The sequence below is a fragment of the Taurulus bubalis genome (genome assembly GCF_910589615.1).
Source record: "Taurulus bubalis genome assembly, chromosome: 5".
Lineage (NCBI taxonomy): Eukaryota > Metazoa > Chordata > Actinopteri > Perciformes > Cottidae > Taurulus > Taurulus bubalis.
The window spans coordinates 27,707,014-27,733,099 of NC_136593.1; the positions used below are offsets into that span (position 1 = coordinate 27,707,014).

Sequence of the window (26,086 nt, forward strand, 5' to 3'; positions counted from 1 at the left end):
TGGCATCAATGAGAAAGGTAAAGGCCGCCTCTGTTCATCTCGGGACTAACATTTAGTCAACGTTGGTTTTTCCCGTCGCAATAAAGCCGTTTGTTTGTCCTCGCAGGCTTCCGCGGCTCCATGGCTTCAGTCCACCAAAGCTACGAGTAAGAAAAAGGTGGGCGCTCTTACAGAGAAATACAAACATCATGTGACCAATTTACAGAAATGGAAAGTTCTGCAATAGTTAGTCAGAGCAATAGAGACACACGTGCGAAGGCGTGACGTCATGTGTACCTTTCAGGATGAGGATGAGGGAGTGGAAGCCAGCGACGTGTGTGATGAGTGGTATCATGGGAAAGCACTGGTGAAGCCCCCAGACCAGCTGGAGCTCACCGAGGCTGTAAGAGACCTGCACCCCAACTTCAATAATTCATCTTCATGGTCATTATTTTTGCAATCAATATACATGTGTCAACATGTATACATGTGTATGATGTTATCATTAGGAGCTGAAAGAGGAAATCACCAGGATCCTGACTGCAAACAACCCACACGCTCCCCAGAATATTGTCCGCTACAGCTTCAAGGTAACACAGTTGTATACAGGGGTCTTATGGTCATGGGAAACCTAAAAATGGTTATTTCCAGGCCTGGAAAAGTCCCTTGAAAAAAATAATATCCCAAAAGTGTTGTAAAAGTCATGTAAATGTGTTATATTCATGTGTTCATGTCGTTCATTTGCGCTGAGTTTGAAATAATGAATATGCTTTTAAAAGAAAGACTCAGAATATAAGCAGGCATACATACAGGCATCTATATAAATGTTTATTCTTTTAATCAAACTATTGTCTCATTCATTTGAGTCATTTAAGGTTTACTGTATGCTTTGTATTCTCATTGTTAGTTTAAATACTACATTTACTCACTTTTCACTGTTTACACCCAGATTTCACTAAATGTTTGCTCATGGAAATGTGGTTTAAAGTCATGGAAAAGTCATGGAAATGCACTGGTCAAGATGTGTGTGAACCCTGTGTATCACTTTACAACTCTCACTATAGATGCATCACCTCGATACTGAAGCCACGTCATATTAAAGATTACTTCATTTTCTTCTCACCTAACCACGATCAAACACAACTAACCGGTTCCTCTGCTCTCTGTCTCCATCGCTGCTCGTCGGGCCTCAGGAGCGTTCCTACATGACGACCAGCGTCGTGGATCAGATGGCGGTTCACTTTGTGTTGGAGGGCAGCCTCCTGCACATCGACTCTGATGAGGCTCGTAGGCTGATGGCCAAGGGGGATCTCCCTCAGGGTAGGGACTGAAACCTGCTGCATGATATGCACATCACAGCTACACTGTGTTAGAACATATTAACAACTGCATTGCATCGTGTTTGGTAGCATGTAGGGATGTTTTCCTCTCTGGTGTAGTACATACCTGCTCCCACAAGGTGTCACTTTCAACATCTGTCATAAAATGTAAGACAAGCTATGAGTTTACACAGAAAAGAGTGATGTGTTCATTTTCTCCACAGTCAAATTCTAATGAAATATGTCCAATGTGTCCAGAGACTGCAACAGTGGACAGTGGAGCAGGACCTGAAGAGGGGAAACCACAAACCCCGGTATGAATGTTCTGTCGGTCCATAGTCAGAGCAGAATACCTTCTTTTGAACAAGAGCATAACTTGAGCTAGAACTCTTTCCCCGTTGGCGTCCCACAGCGCACACCTGCAGAGGATGGAGGGAGGGTGGAGGAGGCGGGAGAAGAGGACCGGCCGGACAGTGTTGCCTCCAAATCCGACGCGAAGGAGCCCACCGTCACCAACCAGTTCAACTTCAGCGAGCGGGCCTCCCAGACCCTCAACAACCCCCTGAGGGTAGGGGGAGAATCTCAACACACATCTTTTACGCAGTAGTTGGGACACATCACATTTCAGCGAGGAACATTTTAATATAGAAGGGTATGAAAAACATAATATTGATGTGTGTATGATACAATATTCATTTGTATTTTCCTGCAGGAAAGAAGCTGCCAGACTAAACCTCCTCCTCGCAGCACCTTCAGTGCCACTGCTAACCAGGTACTGAAGCCCCTGACTGGTTTAAAAGTGATGCTTAGGCCCGGCTTGTTCCAGTGGATGTGTGTGCTCACGTGGGCTGACTGTAAAAACCCTCTTCTCTTTGCAGTGGGCGATCTACGATGCCTATGTGGAGGAGCTGCAGAAGCAAGAAATAAATAAGGAAAAGCAGAAAGCTGCAGCTTCGAAGAAAGATAGTGACAAAATCAAGAAGAAAACCATGCTGATGGAAACGCAGGTAGAGAGCACACCCCTTTTTAACATGCATCTAATATTTGTATCTGAGTTCCATCTGATTATAATGCACTTGCAATAACATTAGGGAACTTCCCGTTGGCCGAGGTAATGTAATATAGGCCAATCTATTCCTCACAAAGTATGTTGTTGCAGTTTCCATCGAGCGTGTGTCACGTCTCTGTTTCAGAGCGATGACCTCACCAAAGTGGGAAAGGTGGCCAAGATCCTGGAGCGAATGGTCAATCAGAATATATTTGATGACATAGCACAAGGTGCGTTCAAGTACATCCGTCAAGTGGCTCAATAATGAACTACAGTCTCCATGTGATGCCCAAGCTGCTCCTCCCTTTCATGCCCTTTTTAGATTTCAAATACTTTGAGGACGCATCTGATGAGTTCAGGGACCAGAAGGGCACTCTCCTCCCCTTGTGGAAGTTTCAGTACGACAAAGCCAAAGGACTGTCTGTCACTGCCCTCTGCTGGTAGGTCTGCTGAGCAAACGTTCACTATAATAATGATGTTTATTATTCTTTGAGGGTTTGTAGTCGCAACTGCCCCACGTCTTGCATCTCAAGGTGTGTACATCGCTTCTGCTGCTACAAGAAGGGCAGGTGAGTAATTGATGCATTTGTCCTCAACAGGAATAAGAAATATGAGGACCTCTTTGCTGTGGGAATGGGATCGTGTAAGTACACAGGAAAAAAATATATATTCACAAGTGATAAGTTCAGGGTTCTTACGGTCATGGAAAACCTGGAACAGTCATGGAGTTTTAAAATGGTTATTTCCAGGCCTGGAAAAGTCCTTGAAAAAAATAAAATCCCAAAAGTTTAGTAAAAGTCATGTAAATGTGTTATATTCATGTGTTCATGTAAATGTGTTATATTCATGTGTTCATGTAAATGTGTTATATTCATGTGTTCATGACGTTCATTTATGTCGAGTTTGAAATAATTAATATGCTTTTAAAAGAAAGACTCAAAATATAAGCAGGCATACATACAGGCATCTATATAAATGTTTATTCTTTTAATCAAACTATTGTCTCATTCATTTGTGTCATTTAAGGTTTACTATATGCTTTGTGTTCTCATTGTTAGTTTAAATACTACATTTACTCACTTTTTACTGTTTACACCCAGATTTCACTAAATGTTTGTCATGGACATTTGGTTTAAAGTCATGGAAAAGTCATGAAACCCATTGGTCACAATGTGAGACTATTTAAATTGTACCTATAAGTCCGATTTTTAAATGTTCCTATGTTAGTGAAGCATGTTTAATGTTTAACCTGACCTTAACTCCCGCCCCTCTCCTCCCAGACGACTTCAGCAAGCAGGGCCGGGGCATGCTGGTGTACTACTCGCTGAAGAACTCGGCCTTCCCAGAGTACATCTACCCCACAGACTCCGGCGTCCTGTGCCTCCATATCCACGAGCAGCACTCCTACCTGGTGGCGGTGGGCTTCTATGACGGCTGCGTGGCCGTCTACAACCTGAAGAAGGAGGGACTGGAGCCCACGTATAAGAGCACGGCTAAGACTGGCAAGCACACAGACCCGGTCTGGCAGGTGAGAGGCGGTGATGGGAGTTCTGGCTGTGTTTTCAGTTCCAGTCACTCCACCCTTGCATTATGTCTTTGTCTGCATTTGAGCGTTTACTCGGTAATCCCAAATCCAAACATGCAGCAATACCGAGTTATGATACCTCAACCTTCCACTGAATTGCATGTCAGGTTTGAGAATTTCAACCATTTTCCTCTGTTTTCAGTCGATTTATCTAGAATTGCATTATGTTTATTGTTGTTATTATAATTTGTATTGTATTGTCTATGTTTATTGTTATGGACCTTTCACTGAGTCAAATTCCTCGTATGTTTTATGTACCTGGCAATAAACACTTCTGATCCTTTATGTATCGTATTGCTCAGGTGCGCTGGCAGAACGATGACATGGACAATAACCACAATTTCTATTCCGTGTCATCTGATGGCCGAGTTGTGTCCTGGACCCTCGTCAAGGTCAGCTGCAGCAATATATGTACTTATTCTCTCTGTAACCAAGGTCATTGCCTCTTGTTTCATGTTATCTCAGCATGATTCCAATACAAAGGCACGTTTGAGAGGATAATTACATGTTTATTTGTGTGCACTCTGCATAAGTGTGCCTGTGTGATTGTTCACATTTGCAATGGTTTCTGTGTTTGTTTCCGTGTGTGTGTGTGCTGTCATTTAAATGTGTGTGCCGTATATATGAGATGTGTTTGCGTGCCTGCAGAATGAGCTAGTCTTCACAGACATCATCACCCTGGTGCTACACGGAGCCGTCTCTGAGGGCCCGGAGGGAGCACAGCCGCCCGGCATCGGTAAGATCTCCATTACGCCCAACGTCCTCTCGTGAATGTCTGTAAGGATGTATGCAATGACAATACCATTTAAACTGCTGTTACTCACGCAAAGTGCTGCACTATAAATGTCCCACCGACATCAGACCAGGCGGAGCCTGTATGCGTGTCTAATTGAAGTATTGCGGCCTCTCGTCCACAGCCTGTGGGACATCCTTTGACTTCCACAAGCAGATCGACTATCTCTTCCTCGTTGGCACGGATGAGGGGAAGATGCACAAGGTATGATGTTGTGCATATGATGTTCCCATGATTCCACTGTGCTGGTTTTTCTCTTGATGACATAGATCACTTCTAAAATTGCCAACTAACTAAGCATGAATTTAGAAGGTGCTGTGTAGTAGTTCAAACTTTAGGACCATTTAAATGCTTTCAGTCAGTGTCATACTTTGTATTATTATGTTCAACTTTAGATGGATTTTCAAACACACAGGCAGCCATGGATATTAGAGTCGAGAGTAATTCAGTTGATAATCCCGTACTGATACAGGTGTGTCCCAGTTCATACAAAGTGCTCCAGTCTTGTAGTAATGTTGGAGGTGCATTGTTTCAACAGGTGGCATACAGTTAAGGCTGCGTCTGAAATCGCATTCTTTGCACCACACACCCAATATGTTTACTATCAATCAACGTACTATTGTAGGAATAAACCGTATTATGTATCTCTTGAGACCAAAAGATGATTTGTGAGAATGAAAAAGGCTGAATAGTCTTAAACGTTCACTTGAATGAAAGTGTTTTAGACGTTACAGAGCTGTCCGCCCACGTCTGTTGGGAACGTTCTCGTCTCATCACTGCAGTGATATTGATGCTGTCGGGGCCAATGCCCTTAACCTGTCTTACCAAAGAAAAGAACATAGTTTTGATATTACATGTACTGCCTGTATACTTCAGAATCAGAACCAGAAACTGTTTATTGCCAGGAATGTTTGCACAAACAAGGAATTTTGCTAGGCAGAAGGTGCATACATTAGACATGACGTTAGAGACAAACAACAATCAACGACAACAACAGTGCAATGATATTAAATCAAGTATAAGGTAAAGTGCTCAGACAAACAGATAACGATAATATAAGTGTATGTTGAAGTGACGTGTGTTTAAGTTGAAGTGTATGTTAAGTGGCATGAGTGTTTAAACATGAAGTGAGTAGGGGAGTGACCGGGAAGAGGAAAGAAAAAAAAGAAAAATAGTTCTGGGGGTGACAGTCAGTGGGGGACCCGGGCTCCGTTTATGAGCCTGACTGCCGACGGGAAAAAACTGTTGGTGTGGCGCGAGGTCTTGATCCTGATGGACCTCAACCTCCTGCCAGAGGGAAGGGATTCAAACAGGTTGTGACCAGGGTGAGAGGGGTCAGCTACGATCTTTCTGGCTCGTTTCAGAGTCCTGGAGGGACGGCAAATTGCAGCCAATCACCCTCTGAGCAGAGCGGATGATGCGCTGCAGCCTGGCCTTGTCCTTGGCAGTGGCTGCAGCGTGCCAGACGAAGATGGAGGAGCAGAGGATGGACTCAACGATGGCAATGTAGAATTGCACCATCATTTTCTTTGGCAGGTTGAATTTCCTCAGCTGCCTCAGGAAGAACATCCTCTGCTGGGCCTTCTTTGTGATGGAGCTGATGTTCAGCTCCCACTTGAGGTCCAGTGTTGGGGTAACGAGTTACAAAGTAACGGATTACAGTAACGATATTACTATTATAGGTAACGAAGTAAAGTAACGCATTACACTCAAAATATTGGTAACTACACTACTTTACTAGACCTCAGTAACGCGCTTTCCTGCGTTACCCAAGACATTTTTACCAGTCCGAAAAGTTCTCTTTTAGTGGCGCGCCAGTCACACGACACTTCCTGCATGAACAGTAGCAACAAGCTGCTAGCTAGCGCTGCTGCTGCTACTGCCCGCGACCGCTCTGCCCAAGTCGGGTGTCGAGCCTGGTCCCGCTACCTTCGGTGGTTTTCGGGGAGCTAGCGGAGGTTAACGGGGAAGTGACGGAGCGCTAGCAGGAGCCCCAGCCGGCTACAGCGGGGAGCTAACGGGGACTCTGACCGAAGGTAGTAGCGGCTCGTAACCCGACGTTTACGGTAGATTGTTCATGCAGGAAGTGTCGTGTGACTCGCGCGATTATTATTATTGGAAATTATATTAATTACTAATAATAAATTATGATTGAAAATGTATCTTTGCAGTTAATTTGGACATGTGCTTAAACAAATGGAAAGTAAAGTAACTAGTAACTAAGTTACTTTTCAAATGCAGTAACTAGTGAAGTAATCTAGTTACAATTTTCAGAAGTAACTAGTAACGTGTAACTAGTTACTTTTTCTGAGGTCCTGGGAAATGATGGAGCCCAGGAAGCGGAAGGACTCCACAGCGTCGACGGGGGAGTCACACAGGATGAGAGGGTGGGGCTGCATTCTTTCTGAAGTCCACAACCATCTCCACTGTCTTCAGGGCGTTGAGCTCCAGGTTGTTCTGGCTGCACCAGGTCACCAGGTGGTCAGTCTCCCACCTGTAGGCGGACTCGTCCCCAACAGAGATGAGTCCAATGAGGGTGGTGTCATCCGCGAACTTCAGGAGCTTGACGGACTGGTGACTGGAGGTGCAGCTGTTGGTGTACAGGGAGAAGAGCAGAGGGGAAAGACCGCAGCCTTGGGGGGGAACCGGTGCTGATGGTCCGAGAGGCTGAGACGTGTTTCCCCAGCTTCACGTGCTGCTTCCTGTCGGTCAGGAAGTCTGTGATCCACCTGCAGGTGGAGTCGGGCACGTGCAGCTGGGAGAGCTTGTCCTGCAGCAGAGACGGGATGATGGTGTTGAAGGCAGAGCTGAAGTTCACAAACAGGATCCTGGCGTAGGTTCCTGGGGAGTCCAGATGCTGGAGGATGTAGTGGAGGGCCATGTTGACAGCATTGTCTACGGACCTGTTGGCCCTGTAGGCGAACTGCAGAGGGTCCAAGAGTGGGTCAGTCAGGGTTTTGAGGTGGGACAGGACCAGACGGGGCGACTGTAGCTCAGGGGGATGAATGGTCGTCCCGTAACTGAAAGTTTGCCGCTTCGATCCCCAGTCCCCCTATAGCTCACATGTCGAAGTGTCCCTGAGCAAGACACTGAACCCATAGCTGCTCCCCGGGCGCCTCACAGGGCCGCTCCCCAACCAGGGATGGGTCAAATGCAGAGAAGAATTTCCCCAAGGGGATTAATAAAGGATCATTTCTTCTTCTTTCTTCTTCTTCTCTTCAGAGGTCAGGGCGACGGGCCTGTAGTCATTGAGTCCTGTGATCCTGGGTTTCTTGGGGACAGGGATGATGGTGGAGGCCTTGAAGCAGGCTGGCACATGGCATGTCTCCAAGGAGGTGTTGAAGATCTCAGTGAACACCGGAGACAGCTGATCAGCAAAGTGCTTCAGGGTGGAGGGGGAGACAGAATCCTCTTTGGCAGTATCACACTCTTTCACCAGCACTATGTGTATAACCAAAGAAAATGTTTTGCAAAGTCAGCTGGTTCACTTTTTGACTTTTGAAAACTCATCAAAACATTCTGCTGACGTGCAGCGCAGCCTTCTCCCTGAAATGAGTTTTCTTTCGATCCCACGCCCCTAAATGACATTAGGATCATCTCGGGGCTTCACACTGTCGGCCCTGAAAAACGGAAGCTCATTTTGTCCGTGATGCACTTATAGAATGAATGAATATATACTTTGCTAATCCCCAAGGGGAAATTTTTGTGTCGTCATCAGTAGCGCCTTACCACTTGAAATACAAACACATAAGATAAAAGATCAAATATATAAAGAAGCAACAGGGATGAGAGATATATACAAATTAAAATAAAGTAATGTATATATCTATATCTATATTTAAATAAACACAATGAAATAGAATAGAATACCAACTAACTGGAATGAAATCGTGCTGGCACTGCAGAGAGGCTGAACGTTTGCTGTGCAAGCCTTAATTATGGCCTGATATGCCACTGCTGGGAGCATCACCTGACCAGCAGGTGTGTGTGAGATTTTTAGATTTTTAGAAAACCTTTACTTAAACCAAAACGAACATCTTAGTTATGACAAACCCAAACAAATCAACAAAAACAGAAAGAAAACCCCCAAAATGTTGTGCACTTTTACAACCTGAGGTCACATTCAGCTTCGGCATATATCCTGATCCGGAAAATGGATCTGTGTAGTCAGGAGCCTCCTCTCCTCCTTCGTACTCCTGCAGCATCTCGACCTCGTTCTCTCTCAGTCACCCTGCACATCTGTTCAGGATCCTTGTGCTCCGCCGGATGGACTCCAGCCCGAGCCGAGAAGCCGCCGCAGGTGCGTCTCCCAGTCCAGGACCGGCTACATCCAGCAGTCTCCTCAGGGTGGGGGTTCCGGAGCACAGCGTGCCAGTCAGACCTGGTATCGTGCCGTCCTGGATGTCCAACCTGGCTCCATACACCAGCGGTCTAAAGCAACCAGCGTTTATATCTGTGAAATCTTTCAAATGCGTCATCCCCATTTATCTTTTCAACTATTTCCTTTATTCTGAGCACTTCCGCCACTGAGAAGCCTCCTTTGTTTTTCTTGCTCAAATGTGTCCTTAAAACCTCTCCTCATCAGCAAAGTATTCTCCTAACTTGAATTCCCATCCATCTTTTTGTTCTCTGTAAAAAGTCCTTTATTTTCCTCACACTTATGCCAGCAGCAGAGTCCTCCTCCCTACTGGACTCAACCTCTGTTGCTCCTCGGCTTCCTTTTCTTGTACTCGCTGACACTTTTTGGGCCTGTGAGTTTCCCATACTCCTTGTCTTCCTCTCCAGCCGAAGGGTTTTTATTGCCTCCTCATCCTCCTCATCCTCCTCCATGTCTACCTCACTGCCCGTCAACCCGACTTCCTCCACCACTTTTCCACTCTCACACTATTTTCTGTCTCCACCTGTCTTCCGGTACACACCTGGCTGTCCTCCTGACTTTGTGTACTTCCTGACCTCTCTTCCTCCACCTTCTGAACAACTGCCCTCTCTTCTTCCACTTCATGAACCACCTTTTTTCCCCTCTTTCCCCACCTGCTGGACTACCTCCTTCCCCTCTTTCCCACCTTCTGGACTACCTCCTTCCCCTCTTTCCCCACCTGCTGGACTACCTCCTTCCCCTCTTTCCCACCTTCTGGACTACCTCCTTCTCTTCTTTCCCCAACTGCTGGACTACCTCCTTCCCCTCTTTCCCCACCTGCTGGACTACCTCCTTCCCCTCTTTCCCACCTGCTGGACTACCTCCTTCCCCTCTTTCCCACCTGCTGAACTACCTCCTTCCACTCTTTCCCCACCTGCTGGACTACCTCCTTCCCCTCTTTCCCACCTTCTGGACTACCTCCTTCCCCTCTTTCCCCACCTGCTGGACTACCTCCTTCCCCTCTTTCCCACCTGCTGGACTACCTCCTTCCCCTCTTTCCCCACCTGCTGGACCACCTCCTTCCCCTCTTTCCCCACCTGCTGGACTACCTCCTTCTCTTCTTTCCCCACCTGCTGGACTACCTCCTTCCCCTCTTTCCCCACCTGCTGGACCACCTCCTTCCCCTCTTTCCCCACCTGCTGGACTACCTCCTTCCCCTCTTTCCCACCTGCTGGACTACCTCCGTCCCCTCTTCCTCCACCTCCTGCACCCCACCTGTACCCTGTTGTTGCTCTTGTCCTGCTTGTCCCCTCTGTCCTCCTCAGTGTTTTTCTGACTTGGGTTTTCCTTGGCTCCTTCCTGTTCAGCAGACTTTTTTTTGAGGACATGCCTTGCTCTGGTGTCCCTCTCTACCACAACTAAAATATTTAATGTTGTCAGATGTTGCAAAACAAAGACAAACCCTCCACTCAGTTTGAACGCGAGGTTCAGCTCTTCATCCTGTTGTTGAAGATCATGAAGAGCTGCCTCCTATGAGACACCACATGCTTTAAGAGCGGAGACTTTCACCCTGAGGACAGTTTCTTCCAACAGCAGAAAGACATAAAAGTCTCAGTGGTTTTCGGGTTTCCGGCCGTGTCCTCGTTCAATTCCAAACAGCTCACTGACTAATGCACACATCATTGAGATCTGATGTTTATAACATTAGACCTCGTGCTTGAGGGAAGAAGAAAGGGGAGGGGACTCAAAACGGCTTCTGTGGTTCCTGCTACAGAAGGTGTCTCCAGGACCACGATGGCCATGCGCACACACACACACACACACACACACACACACACACACACACACACACACACACACACACACATAGGGTGCTTTTCAATATGCTAACATGTCTCCTCAATTCCTTTCCTCACCTCCTCTTCTCACATCTCAATCCCGCTCATAAGAGAGGAGAGAGGAGAGGAGAGGAGAGAGGAGAGGAGTGAGGAGAGGAGAGGAGAGGATGGTGCATAAACAGTATATAATACAAACCACTCATCAGTGTCTATTCACATGTCTTGTTGTATTGTCAGAAAAAAAAACCTTTGCAGTTCCCTCTCACATCAGACAAAAATTATCCTTGAATTCCTGATTTAGAAAATCTGAAATGGAATGAAATCCACGATTATCTTCGACTTGTTTGACTTCATCGTAATCAGACACTTTTGAATGTTTTATTGCATGTTGGTGGCTTTGTGTCTTTAACACAATTAAAGGTGAGGTCACAAGTGAAGCAGCAAACTCATTGTCTACTTCCTGTGATGGCTGTGGCTCAGATAGGGACATACACCACGGACGGCTGCACTCCTGTGTACCTCTCCCTCCTCGCAGACACACACACTCACACACACACATGTCATAAAATGTGTCCGTCTGTCACCTCAAGGGTCCGTGGTGCAGGATCCCCAGGTGAGGCCGGATTAGGAATCTTTCCCCGGGTTGAAGGAAACAATCAAACTGTCAGTGGAAGTGCAACAGCTGTCGCCACAAGCTGCCCAGCTGTTTTATTTGTCACTGTCCGTTAATGTGTCCCTGCAATCTAACTCCTCGCTGTTTGGTGCTTTTGTAAAAACAGATTCTGTCGATTACAAAACAAACTGGAAATGTATCGGGCAATTCAACACTGATGCACAGAAGCTTACATTCCTCTCTTTGGGTTAAAACTGTTAACATTCCAGTTAAAAGTCATGTCCTTATCCTTATTAATTTTTTCTTTCTTCTGTTTGTTAGTCATGAAGACTTCTACTCAGCTTGTGAAAATAGTTTTATAATGATTTCTGAGGTACCTTTCTCACGTCATAGTGACGTCTAGTTCGGCCTCTTTTCTCTTTTATTCCAACACATTCTTCCTTAACTAACCATGCTTCCACGGAAGCTTTAATTTAATGTAATACTGGACTGGTGCGCTATCACATATTAAAGCGCAATTTGAGGGGGAAAAAAAGTGAATCTGTGTTTATACCATAAACTTTGACCCAACTTGATATTTGCCTTGATGCCTTCTTTCTCTAGTGCTCCAAAACCTACTCCAGCCAGTTCCTGGAGACGTACGACGCCCACAGCATGGCAGTGGATGCTATAAAGTGGAACCACTTCCATCCCAAGGTGTTCATCTCTTGCAGCTCAGACTGGACCGTCAAGATCTGGGACCATACCATCAAGTAAGAAAACCCATAAGAGAACCAGTGAAACGTGCTGCTACTGTAGATGTTGCACCACTCTAACGCTGTATATTATATCACAGCTAAAAGGATTATTCTATGTGGTCGATATGTTATCTTCCTGTGTATTTTTCTAGTTCTACGTTATTTAAATGTTCATATAGAAGTACAAACGAGTTGTGGTTCATGTTGGAAACGTTAACTTTATTGAGTGAACTCGCCCAACGTTGCAGCTACTGGGTTCCATCAAACACAACTGGCAGTGTTGGCTGCTGGGAAGCTGTTGGGGGATCATCTGCAGGGCATTGAGAGAGGAGAGTGACGCTCTGTGTGACTCTATGAAACTCTTCAGTGTCGGTGAAAATAAAGGGTCACATGTCTGCAGGAACAACCAACAGAGCGCATAATGAATTATGTCAAATTGGGAGAAAAAGGAGAAGAAATGTATAGAAATGCATTTATTAATTTACAGATGTCCCAGTAACTGCAGCTTTTATTGTTAATTCAGTTTATTAAAGTATAATTTATATTTTAGTACCTGGCTAAATTTGTCATTGATATTTCATGCTATAGTTACAGTAACTTCATATGTTCATGGTTATCAACACGACTAATTCTCTGTGTTCAGATGTCGATGTGCATTCAGTGACAGTATAATCACCATCCCTGTGTGACAGTGTATTAGTCTTTATTACCTCGTGCTCACAGAGCAGCGCTGTCTTCTCTTATTGGCCGAACCCACAGCGCCTCCCACTTCTTGTCAGCGCAGGCAGCTTGACTGAATGATGATAGTAATCATCCTCCCATTATGAGAGACGGGGTTTTCAAGAATGATCCATAACGCCCCGAAAATACGAGACATGTCTGTTTCCCTGGAGATCAAACACATTTTCTCAAACTTTGCAACATTGTTTCCAAATGTTTGAACGCTTTAAAACGAAAACTGCTGTTTCTGTTGGACGCCTGCGGCTGTTCTACCCTGTAAAGCTGTCACTGAATGAGCTGAAGTGGTGAGAGAAGAGACCTGCATCAAGTTAGCTAACCTGCACAAGAGGCGAGCTTTAGGTTTTCACCTATAGAGATAAACTTGGACACGATTTAAGAGTCCTAGTTGCCCTGACTCCTGATCTAAAGGTGCAGCGTCATTCTGCTGTAAAAGGCCCTTTATGAAAAGACTGTGGGTCAGATTCAGACATGTTCTACAGAGTGCACGTCGTTTATCACACAGCAGCATGGAAGCTCAGTTTATCTGTCATGTCAGGCGCATCTTGCCCCAAATCAATAAGGCAATGCTGGTTTAATCATGGTTTATTTGATAAGCTTCATACGATGTGTTGGGGTCAGTATTGCACATAGAATAATGTGTGAATATTTATGAGCATATGCATTTAGTTAAGTAAAAAGTGGAACTAGTTCCAAAAAAATAAATAACGTAAAAATGTCGTAGATGAACACAAGGTGTCTGTTTTAACCCTTTAAGCCCACACCCACACCCTAACCCTATTTATTGTTTGAGTTGTGTTTAGAGGTTGCACATGGGGAATATGTATTATTGTAGTCCTGATTTTTATGTTTAATTTGATACCTAACATGTTTTTGGGGGGATTTATGGGGGGATTTATACCATGATTTGTTTCTTGATTTTCCTGATATAAAAGAGAGCCACTACAGGTGTACATTGAGACTGTGTGTGTGTGTGTGTGTGTGTGTGTGTGTGTGTGTGTGTGTGTGTGTGTGTGTGTGTGTGTGTGTGTGTGTGTGTGTGTGTGTGTGTGTGTGTGTGTGTGTGTGTGTGTGTGTGTGTGGCTGTATTTCACATCCACAAAGCACTTGTTTAAGTTCATTCTTCATAACACACTTCAACATTGCTCCATGTTGAGTATTCTCCTGAGCCTGCTGCTGGTGGGCCTCCTCTCCCACTGAACAGGGCCCTGCTTCACAGTGGGTCCAGAAGGCCGTCTCAGGTGTTGCATGTGTCATTAGCTTAAAAAACACCAATTAACAACACACTGCGAGTGCAAATTGCTTTCATGTTTGCAAATAACCTCTTGAAATAGAACGTTTGGCCTACTCTATTTATTGATTTATTTATTTATCACATACCCACACACACACACACACTTTCCTTAATATTTGAAGAGGACTTGTGTGTGCCTGATTTCTTATGTCATGTTTTTGTCTGATTGTGTATCTGTGTGTTGTCAGCACTCCAATGTTCACGTTTGATCTGAATGCAGCTGTTGGAGACGTGGCCTGGTCTCCATACTCCTCCACTGTGTTCGCTGCCGTCACAACGGAAGGAACCGTGAGTGGAACTAAACTTACATTTACACTCTAGAGTCAATGGTTCAAGCCCCAGGGCATGATTTCTGCTTATATTGATTAGGAACCTCTCTTCATTGATTGTACACACAAGTGTTTTAAGAAAGGCTGCACTGTCTACATGCAATACAGAACGAGTGTCTTTCCTTTAGCGACTCATTATTAACGATCTGTATCAAATCAAAAATATAATACCATATTTAATGTAAGATACTATCATGGCTCCAGGTGATGTATGGTCTCTGTACAACCAGTCTCAGACCTACATGTTTCCTATAGGATGCTTTGTTTGATTATCACCACACATCTGCTGTGTACCGACGATAACATGAGCTCCAAGCAGCTGTCACTCACTTCAATATGCTGCTTAATATATATAGTTTGTTCAAATGTGGTTTCTTGAAATAAAGGCAGGTTTCTGTCCAGCCAGTGGTTATTGATTCAAGCCAAAAGTAATTTCGGTGGATGCCGTGTTGCTTATCTCCACATATTTTCTCAGTACGGCTGCAAGCTGTCCCGTCTGTTTGTCTTCGCACTAGCCTGCACCGCGCTGGAGAGGTCCATGTTGTGTCTGACACACTTCCTGTCCATGTTGTGTCTGACACACTTCCTGTCCATGTTGTGTCTGACACACTTCCTGTCCAGTGTTGTGTCTGACACACTTCCTGTCCAGTGTTGTGTCTGACACACTTCCTGTCCAGTGTTGTGTCTGACACACTTCCTGTCCAGTGTTGTGTCTGACACACTTCCTGTCCAGTGTGCCAAGGGACATGGTGAGAGTGATGGAGAGAGGAAATGAGAGCTGAGCCATTTGAGAGACACTGTGTGTGTGTGTGTGTGTGTGTGTGTGTGTGTGTGTGTGTGTGTGTGTGTGTGTGTGTGTGTGTGTGTGTGTGTGTGTGTGTGTGTGTGTGTGTGTGTGCGTGCGTGCGTGCGTGCGTGTATGTGTGTGTCTCTGTCTCTCTCTCTCTCTCTCTCTCTCTCCCATCCTTTCCAATGCAGAGTTAAGTCCCCATTGGCACAATACACACTATAGTGTGCCGATGATTATGGAAATTATTTCACAACCAAACAAGAGAGGAAACCTTTTTAATATATATTTATATAAATTATGAATGAAAATGTCCCTTTATATTATACAAGTTGCACATAAATGAATGGCAATACAGCCAGATATTTAAACACGCTATAAAATCGGCAGTTTATTAAAATTGTAAACATCCTCTACGGAAGAAAATCTAATTAAATGACTTTGCTAGAAAGCAAATTAAATCTCAGTCCTGTAATTTATTCTCTGAAACTGGATCAAAATCAGTTTCAGCAGCTATTAAAAAACTCATTAAAAGCTCATCAGTTGGCATATATATTACTACTCAATCGAGCTCAGTGTGCTAAACTCAAACCTGAACTGTCATTTAAGTCAGATTTTAAGCATGCAGGTCAAAATAGCTTAGACTTTGTTGGAGTGAGCGAGTTATTTTAGAGGTTACATAGATATTATACTAGTATTTGCTGTGATGCCAAATTTCGAGGTGTAAATGTCATCTGTAAACTGGACTGATGCACACTCTGCAAAATGAACTGAATCCACTGAATACTTGTTGAACATTCAATCCAAAGCTGGCAGAACTTGCTTTTTGTTTGCTGTCACATTTTGAAGAATGTCAGAATATCGTTAGAATTTCCTCATTCACCGCTGCGGTCGCAGTAATCGACCCCGAGAACGCAGATTCTCTGCAGTACGTTGATGTTCTCTGTGACAAGAGTCTGATCGAGCTTGACTGACTCAGCGTGTGTGTGTGTGTGTGTGTGTGTGTGTGTGTGTGTACGTGTGTTCATAAGGATAATGACTTGTCCGGCAAGCTGAGGTGTAAAAATGACACAGAGTTGTGCAGTGCAAACAAACATCTCTTGCTTCTCTGTGTCCTGCCTCTCCATCTGAGATGACTAATGAGGAAATAAAGTGTCAGGATGAAATAATGAGTTTCCAGGCTTATCCTCCAGTGATTTGCTCTCTGTGCAGCTCTTCTTAACCTTCTGCATTTAGAATGCTTGCATCAGCTCATGCTAGATTTTTTTGATCTGATCCAACAAGCATCAATAAAAACTGCAACTGTCAAGTAACAATTTAATATTTGCATTAATATTAGATCATTTCAACAGAGTAAAATATATCTCTGCTCCCAGTTCTTGTGTGAATTACAAATGTAGTCCGTGTGTCCTGCAATCAGATATGACTAATGCTACATTAGTGCTCGTATATCCAAAGCAGAAACACTGCAGATAATGGCGGTAGTGATGGAGGTCACAGAAAGTCGTACCCTGGTAGAAGATGATGATTGGTTGTAAGTGACTGCGGTGCTTAATGTGGTGTTGGTACACATAGGCACAGTCACCGCTCTGGTAAAAGCAGTGGGCTGTGCTCTGCAGTGGGCTGTGCTCTGCAGATTCTCTAAATGCACTTTTAGGCAGAAAGAAACATGTCTGTGATCTGGTCCCTTCTGGATAATGATGCGTATTATTCCGTGTGCAAGCACAGACCAACACACAGCGGCTGTGGCTCAAAGGTAGAGTGGGTCGTCCTCGAGTCGGAAGATTGGCTGTTGGGTCGCGTCCCCATTGACAAGATGCTGAAGGGCCAACAGCTCCAGAGGGCCGGGCCATCGCTGTTTGAGTGAATGTGAACGTGCATTGGTTTAGTTCTGATGGGCAGGTGGCACTTTTCATGGCAGCCTCTGTGTGAATGTTGACATGCACGATATAAATGGAAGCCCATTTACCATTTTTACCATTTACATGCATACACAAATACCGACAGAGGTGCACACTCATTGAATTGCACCGGATGCCAGGCTGAATCCCACCTTCTCCTTCTCACATCCACTCAAGAGATCTAGTATTTACTTTATTCTGCACATTCTCCATCCTAAATAATGGTGGTCAATTAGATGGGTCAGTTTACTGGATTTAAACCTTCAGTCAGTGTTAGTGGTGACGCCAAACTCTATCAGTTCAGCGGGTCAGAACTGTAAAAAAATAAATAAAATAAGATTCATAAACAACACATTTATTCTTTTGATCTCTCATCTTTTTCAGGTGCATGTCTTTGACCTCAACGTCAACAAATATGAGGCCATCTGCCAGCAGCCAGTGGTGGCCAAGAAGAAAACCATGCTGACTCACGTTGAGTTTAACCCCATCCATCCCATCCTCATCGTGGGGGACGACCGAGGCTTTGTCCGGAGCTTCAAGCTCTCCCCGAACCTGCGCAAGAAACCCAAGGTCAGAGATCCTTTGAAGTCATTAACTCTGACTGAACGATTGTTATTTAAAACTGTAAATCATATGCAAATATATTCATCAACAGAACCAAAACTGCTGTATTTGGATGTATTGAACACCATAAGTAATATAGAAGTGAAATATATGGTTTGGTACATGAGAAAATTCAAATGTCACAGATTTGCCCAATGCAAATTCTGGAGACCTCGTCTGAATGTTCTCTGTTCTAAATCCTCTCTAACTTTGTTCTGCTTCACTTTATCAAAGTCAACCTTTGCAGAGAGAATGTTCACATATTGTGTTATGATTTGGGTTAGAGAATGTTCACATATTGAGCTATGATTTGGGTTAGAGAATGTTCACATATTGAGCTATGATTTGGGTTAGAGAATGTTCACATATTGAGCTATGATTTGGGTTAGAGAATGTTCACATATTGAGCTATGATTTGGGTTAGAGAATGTTCACATATTGTACTATGATTTGGGTTAGAGTTGGACCTTACAGCTGCATCATTTCAAAGAAATAATCATCCTGAAAGTGATTTTTTTTTATAGGCGGACCTGAAACCTTTTCATTGTTTCTGTGTGTCATCTTCATTTCCTCTTAACCAGTAACATATAGACTGATATTTACACATCTGAACAAAATCTCATATGTGTACCTTTTATTATAACACCAACATTATTCACACAGCCCTAGTGGTTGCAGAGATACACCCTTTTTAGTTTGGGGATGCAATTTTCGAGCAGAGGCCTAAAAATAGATGTGTCAAGAAGAGGTTATTACATGTTGAGGCTCTATTGGTACATAACAATGGAGCTTGTCCACATTACAGATGTACTACCAAATCTTCTGCATTGTTTTATTGCCTTTGAACGGCCTGTTGTGTTCTTGCCCCCGCTTTGGATGTTAACAGCCAATTGAATGGGCGTTATCAGTGTCATAGACATGGGTTCGATGGGCCTGCTGCACCTCCAGAGGGTTCTCATGGACTCCACCACCGGTACGAAAACCAGGAGACGCACTGACCTCTCTTCACAGTAATCCTTATGAAGGGAATTCGGGTGGAAGAGAGGTGATGTAGTAGATAGATAACATGATGGATGTATGAAGAGACTGGATACAGCACCCATTTCATTCCTATGAAAGTAGCTCAGTGGCACGTGGAGAAAAAATGTAACACTAGAGGAAAGAGCTTTTTTAGGCCCATGACGGGAGTGACGGACCCAGAAATTATCCTTTCACTTGGCCACTGTGTGTAATTTGCTTCACAGCCCGGTGGCTCTTCCATTTAGGAAGGTGGTCAGCGGCGGTGGATGGGTCAAACATTCACAGGACTTTCCCCTGGTTGACCATTGTCACTTACTTTAGTGATCACTTATCACTTGATAGTGATGACCGCTGACAACGTCCATTAAATCAGCCGATAAGAGATTCTTTCACCTTATGTGCCATCGTTTTTGTAAATGATCTGAATGCGTGTCTGCCCTTTTGTGTTGTTGTTCCACATCAGTGATCTTTGAGTCCTGACCTCGAGCTAAATCCATCAAATAACACTGAAATGAAATGTCATCCTCAGCAGCTCATTATCAGAGCCACTAATAGCCTGTTTCTCTCTCTCCCTCGCTCATCAGTTAAACATTAGCCGCACAGCAGTCGAGCGTACTTTGTTAGCTTGTTAGAACTTGAAGGAGAAGCAGAACATAAATTGTCAGTGGTTTAAAAGTCTGTTTACATAACCCTTCCATATTCCTACTCAAATATACTGACAAACTGGCAATAAATGCCCAGACATAGAGAGGGGAATAATCCGGAAGAAAAGAAAGCTGAAATAAATGTTGGATTCAAAGAAAGTTGTATCTATACAGTGAAACTACACTCCACTTCACTCCATTCACAAGTGATGAGTCAGTGAAGGCTGCGTTGCCACCCAGTGACAATGGTTAATGAGCTGTGGAGTAATCACGGCGTCGCACTAAACACAGGAGGAAGCCTAATGGCACGCTGAGTCACAACACTTTAATCAGGACCCGTTTAGAGTCCGCTCCGCAGCCTCCAGCCTCTTCTTGTGTGGTCCTTGCTGCTGGTCTCAGAGGTGCATGTAAACCAGAAAACAGTCCAATGACTACAGTAATGCACATTTATTTCACAACGCATTTTTGTGGAGTACACACTGCATTGCCTGCAACACGCATACAGAATTCTCATTCACCCACTCGCATGAACACAGTTTGGATGAGCATATCAACACACACACACACACACACACACACATCCAGTGGTACCTCATTAGCAACCTCAGACTGTCGCCCTAAAGCGTACAATTGGGGAGTAATTGTCTTGTTGAGCACCCCGGACAGCGGTCACAGCTTTTTGGAACGCAGTGAGGCAAATAAGCATGAGGCACCAACTCCCACAGCAAATATTATTGGTGATACGTCTTGTAAAATTGACACAGCAGCCCTCTAAAACTTGCACAACGGGCATGGTGGCCCATTGATATACCCACAGCATTGGCACAGCGGCCTGTCAATCCAAACGGTGGCATTACAAAGTGTGTTTCTGTCGGGGACGTCCACCATCTTGGCTCATTTACTCTCACCAAACAATCCCACTCAACCTCTGATGTCTTGTCCTGACCCTCAAGATGAATTCACTGTGTGGAACTTCCACATGAGGTCAATGTTAGAACTCTCTCAATGTTAGAACTCTCTCCCTCCTTCTGCTTCATGGATCATTGCTGCCGGTCCTGCCTCCTGTCTCCTGCCTCCTGCCTCCTGCCTCCTGTCTCCTGTCTCCTACCTCTTGCCTCCTATCTCCTGCCTCCTGCCTCCTGCCTCCTGTCTCTTGCCTCCTATCTCCTGCCTCCTGTCTCCTGCCTCCTGCCTCCTGTCTCCTGCCTCCTATCTCCTGTCTCCTGCCTCCTGCCTCCTATCTCCTGCCTCCTGTCTCATGCCTCCTGCCTCATGCCTCCTGCCTCCTGTCGCTTGCCTCCTATCTCCTGCCTCCTGTCTCATGCCTCCTGTCTCTTGCCTCCTGCCTCCTGTCTCTTGCCTCCTATCTCCTGTCTCCTGTCTCATGCCTCATGCCTCCTGTCTCTTGCCTCCTATCTCCTGCCTCCTGTCTCCTGCCTCCTGCCTCCTGTCTCCTGCCTCCTATCTCCTGTCTCCTGCCTCCTGCCTCCTGTCTCTTGCCTCCTATCTCCTGTCTCCTGTCTCATGCCTCCTGCCTCCTGTCGCTTGCCTCCTATCTCCTGCCTCCTGTCTCCTGCCTCCTGCCTCCTGTCTCCTGCCTCCTATCTCCTGTCTCCTGTCTCCTGCCTCCTGTCTCTTGCCTCCTGTCTCCTGCCTCCTGCCTCCTGTCTCCTGCCTCCTGCCTCCTGCCCCCTACCTCATGCCATGTCCCTGCTGATGCCCCTCCTCTCTACCTCCTTCTGCTTCATGGATCGTGGCTGCCGGTCCTGCCTCCTGCCTCCTGCCTCCTGTCTCTTGCCTCCTATCTTCTGCCTCCTGCCTCCTGTCTCTTGCCTCCTATCTCCTGCCTCCTGCCTCCTGTCTCTTGCCTCCTATCTCCTGCCTCCTGTCTCCTGCCTCCTGCCTCCTGTCTCCTGCCTCCTATTTCCTGTCTCCTGCCTCCTGCCTCCTGTCTCTTGCCTCCTATCTCCTGTCTCCTGTCTCATGCCTCCTGTCTCTTGCCTCCTATCTCCTGCCTCCTGTCTCCTGCCTCCTGCCTCCTGTCTCCTGCCTCCTATCTCCTGTCTCCTGCCTCCTACCTCCTGTCTCTTGCCTCCTATCTCCTGTCTCCTGTCTCATGCCTCATGCCTCCTGTCTCTTGCCTCCTATCTCCTGCCTCCTGTCTCCTGCCTCCTGCCTCCTGTCTCCTGCCTCCTATCTCCTGTCTCCTGCCTCCTGCCTCCTGTCTCTTGCCTCCTATCTCCTGTCTCCTGTCTCATGCCTCCTGCCTCCTGTCGCTTGCCTCCTATCTCCTGCCTCCTACCTCCTGCCTCCTGCCTCCTGCCCCCTACCTCATGCCATGTCCCTGCTGATGCCCCTCCTCTCTACCTCCTTCTGCTTCATGGATCGTGGCTGCCGGTCCTGTCTCATGCCTCCTGTCTCCTGCCTCCTGCCTCCTACCTCCTGCCTCCTACCTCCTGTCTTCTGCCTCCTGGCTCCTGTCTCCTGTCTCCTACCTCCTACCTCCTGGATCGTGGTTATCTGGATCGGGATCCATGCGTATACTACTCATTATATGAATACTTTCTGTCATATTCATGTGATGTGCTGTAACTCTGTTACGTTGTTCATTCTGCTCACATGACATCTATTGCTTGTTATGGATCCTCCTCTGTTGCTCTCCTGGAGGTTTCTTCCTTTTTTCCCTGTGAAAGGGTTCTTACTATCTTTATTTTAGGGAGTTTTTCCTGATCCGATGTGAGGTCCTGGGACAGGGATGTGTACAGGATCATTTGTATTTGTGATGTTGGGCTATACAAAATAAACTGAATTGAACTCTGACTTTCAGTGTCAGAAAACAGACATTTACCACAATATGTACTTTTTTTTTTACAGTATGTCCGAAAACGGCCTGAGGGCCTTTCTGTTGTGCTGAACTGAGCAGTTACTTCCCAGTTGTACGCCGGAGGGCAACAGTCACTAAGAGGTCGTGTCAGGCGGGACAACTGCTTCCTGTCTTCAAGTTAAAGAGAAGCAGAAGGTTTATGCCGGTGAATCTGGTCTGAAAGTGTTTCACAGTTCACATAATGCATACTAGCAACCCGGAAGTGGATCATACCCATCTTTAGACGAGTGTTCATCCTTTTTAGAGCATCAAGTGACCTGTCTTCGTTCAACACGACACACTGCAACAAAGAATGAGAAGAGACGCTACCTGTGTGCATCACTTGTTTGCAGACGGAGTCGGTCGAGGGTTTTACCGCTGCAGCGATATTCGAGGATAAATCAGAACACGTGTTGACATCTTGAGAGAAGATGATGATTAGTTTTATTAATCAGAAGCGCTGGTCTGTGCACCGGACAGCCTTTCTCTCCAGTGTGGAGGAAGCTTTATTGAGCCATTAATCATGACACAGATATTATGTTTCATCGGGGTTTGATGCTCGTTCGCTTCGGGGACGCAGCTGTCGCTCTGGATCAACCCACTCGCCGTCTCCATTTCAGATTCACCACAATATCAATATACATTTCCCGAGCTTCAAAGGAGGAGTTGGCGCCGGTCACACAATGTCACTGTAACACTTCTATACTTAAAGATGACATCAAATGAAGACGTGACCGGTTGTGCTGTGTGTTGTTTATTGTGTCCACATTGCACTTAGAAATATACATGTGAAACATATTTTAGTATATTTTAGTATATTTTAGAAATATATTTTGGTAGTTTTATCCCTCATTCTTCAATGTAAAAATACTACGCACACAATAAAGGATTATTTTAGGATTGCATAGCATTCATTATGGGATGTCGTAGTAGGAAAAGCACACGAGTATCTAATAACTTTAAGGACGGCTCCATTCCATTCAGGCGGTCTTGGTGTTATGAGTGTGTGAGGGAGTGTATGAGTGTGTGTGTGTAGGAGTGTGTGAGTGTGTGAGTGTGTGAGTGTGCCTGTGAGTGTGTGAGTGTGTGTGTGTGTGTGTGTGCACCTCTGGCCCAATCCCAACCTCCACCCTGACGGACTCACTGACTTTGAGGCTCCTCTGACTCCGTGAGGGTTTGGTTCTTTTCCCGCTGTCACATGGTAGAGTGTTTGAGTCTCTCAGACATTTTGAGCCCTTTATGAACCCTTTCCGTAAGTCAGCATTAGATGCCGACTTCACCCACAATTCATAGCAATGTGACGTTTAACACGCAGTACCCAATGGAAGGTAAACAAAGAGGCACGTGATAAAATAGCTTTTTTTTTTACATTCATCTCATTTCAAACGAGTAAATAGATCATTTAAAATGACGTTCAAATCAGTGAATAAAAGGTATAAAATAAATACACAATTATACACAACGTTTGTGTATGTACGTGATATGTTGCAGCAAAGTGCCGTCCCATTAATATTCACACCATCAAGCCCTCAACCTCTCACACTCTCACACTTAGAGCTGACGTCAGTGAGTCCCTGAGGGTTCAGGGTTCGAGGGTTTAGGGGACATTGGGATTGGGCCTCTACGTCTCTCCACAGTTACCTTGCATTCTGCAAAACATGGTGGGTGGCAGTTATGGGTCCATTCTCAAGGATCTCTCGCGGTAGCTGTGACTCACACTTTCATAAAAAACAAAGTGTATTGTTTCACGCCGTCATTGACGCCGTGCTCGCTGCTTTTAACCGGCTGGTCGGGGCCGCTGAGTGGGAGAAAACATTCGGCTCACTTTGACTGTTTCTGACTGTCGGCTAACGGAGCTTCCAGCAGACGGCTTGGAGAAGAGCGGCCGTCTTACACGTGGACTTTGAGTCAGCTGCCTGCGTACAGCGCCGCTTGTGGGTGTCGGCCCGTCATGGGTTGTCTTCATTCAGTAACACGAGACAGCAGCAGTCATTGCAGAGAGATGGGAACATGGTTTTAGGACACAGGAGGCGCCCTGACGTCTCTCCAGCAGCCGGTAATATAACCTCCTGCAGTAAAAGAGGACACATGTTGAGCTTGAGCTCTTCAGTGGTTGTATTGTTCAATGCATAGTAGTGTTTAATATGTCAATATATAATAAAAACACACCACAAGATCTCTTTAAATGTGCAATGGTGTCCTGTAGGCAGTAGCTTCATGTCTTCAAAGAACATCACAATATAGTGGAAAGAAATTATTATATAATGGATTAATATACCCACTCTGCTGCTATTGACTTAACGTCCATTTCAATTAATGTGTGTGTGTGTGTGTGTGTGTGTGTGTGTGTGTAGGTCAAGAAGGGTCAGGAGCCGCCGAAAGGTCCAGAAGTGGAAATAGCCAAGATGGAGAAGCTCCTCAGTCTGCTGAGGGAACCAGAGCCAATCACAGCCTAGCGACAAGCAACGTGGAACAGCCCTTTATTCTCCTCCATGACACAAACGTGTGTTTTTCTTATTGTGTGAAGCAGTAAACATCAACATAACAAGAACAAAATGTTTCTATATCTTTTATTAAAAACATGTTTTGTCTAATTGCTCTCGAGCTGTAAATAAAGTATTCTGTTTTACTTATCAATGCATTTATTTGTACTGCAGTATTAATACATGTGAATAATCAACATTAGGATGCGTTGGCTGATCGTCTGCAGGGATTTCTTTACCACTTCCTGTTCCAAAGTGAAGAGCAGGAGAACGGGGAGTTAAAGAGTCAATAGATTGAGCGTCATGGACCAGATGCAGACTGCTTCTCTGGCTCCCGTCCAGGAGAGGAAGACTTTAAAGTCTCTACGGACAGAACTCTGCTCTGACTCACAGTGTCCATCTTTATTTTGCCTTCTATTCATTCCTCTCTCTTAATGACTTTGTCCCTCAGTAAAATACCACTGACTGCTGGGAGGTCATCTCTCTCTCTCTCAGTAGAGATCAGGTGGTGGGACGGAGCGTGTGCGTCTTTTACGTGATTTCACTCTGTTAATGTTATACTTTTCACGCAGTTTATTAATCACATAGTAGTTTATAGTTTGGTGTTTGGTGTATTTAGTGGGTTTATTTTTTTGCGGTGCGGGTAGCCTGGCTAGCACCATGGCTGCCCTGTGCGACAAACATTTGACAAGGAAACACGCGGTGGAGGTCTATTAATGGATCCTAAATTCTTAAAATTAACTACGTTGCCTCCTTTTTATCAGGGTGTTTTCAAGTCGTGGGCCCTTTTTAACCACAAAAGGTGCCCGGAAGCCAACTCTCTGCACTGGTTGTTGAGAGAACCACTGGTCAATGGGGCCAGGCTGGACGTCAGCGACCACACCACACACGGCCTGACGGCGGCGCTGACCCAGTCTGGAACCCTGACCCTGCAGCAGCTGGTGGATGCAGTGGGGCCGGCACTGACCGACGCCCAGGCCCTGGGCTCTCTGCTGGGGCTGCAGTCTCTCCGAGCGGCTGGGAGGATACTGGGGCTCTGGTCCTGGAGGCTAACACAGAAAGACCGGCACCTCCTGATGGGCAGCCAGACCAGAAGCAACACTGCAGACCCCTACCCGGACATCGTCCTGAGCCCAGGCCTGGGAGAGAAGACCG

General features: G+C 45.5%; 1 protein-coding gene across 1 annotated transcript; it reads left to right on the forward strand.

The window, feature by feature from the left end:
- Positions 1-8: 8 nt before the first annotated feature.
- On the forward strand, positions 9-24,904 carry dnai1.2 (dynein, axonemal, intermediate chain 1, paralog 2; the record flags this gene model as incomplete). The annotated part of the gene is made up of 20 exons (XM_079218142.1): positions 9-17; positions 107-157; positions 284-382; positions 489-569; positions 1,173-1,299; positions 1,557-1,612; positions 1,711-1,866; positions 2,011-2,070; positions 2,177-2,305; positions 2,492-2,576; positions 2,669-2,786; positions 2,946-2,989; positions 3,627-3,874; positions 4,234-4,323; positions 4,580-4,667; positions 4,849-4,928; positions 12,136-12,284; positions 14,490-14,589; positions 17,703-17,888; positions 24,803-24,904. 20 exons carry the CDS (start codon positions 9-11, stop codon positions 24,902-24,904), a joined length of 2,058 nt encoding a protein of 685 aa, XP_079074268.1.
- Between the last annotated feature and the right edge of the window lie 1,182 nt (positions 24,905-26,086).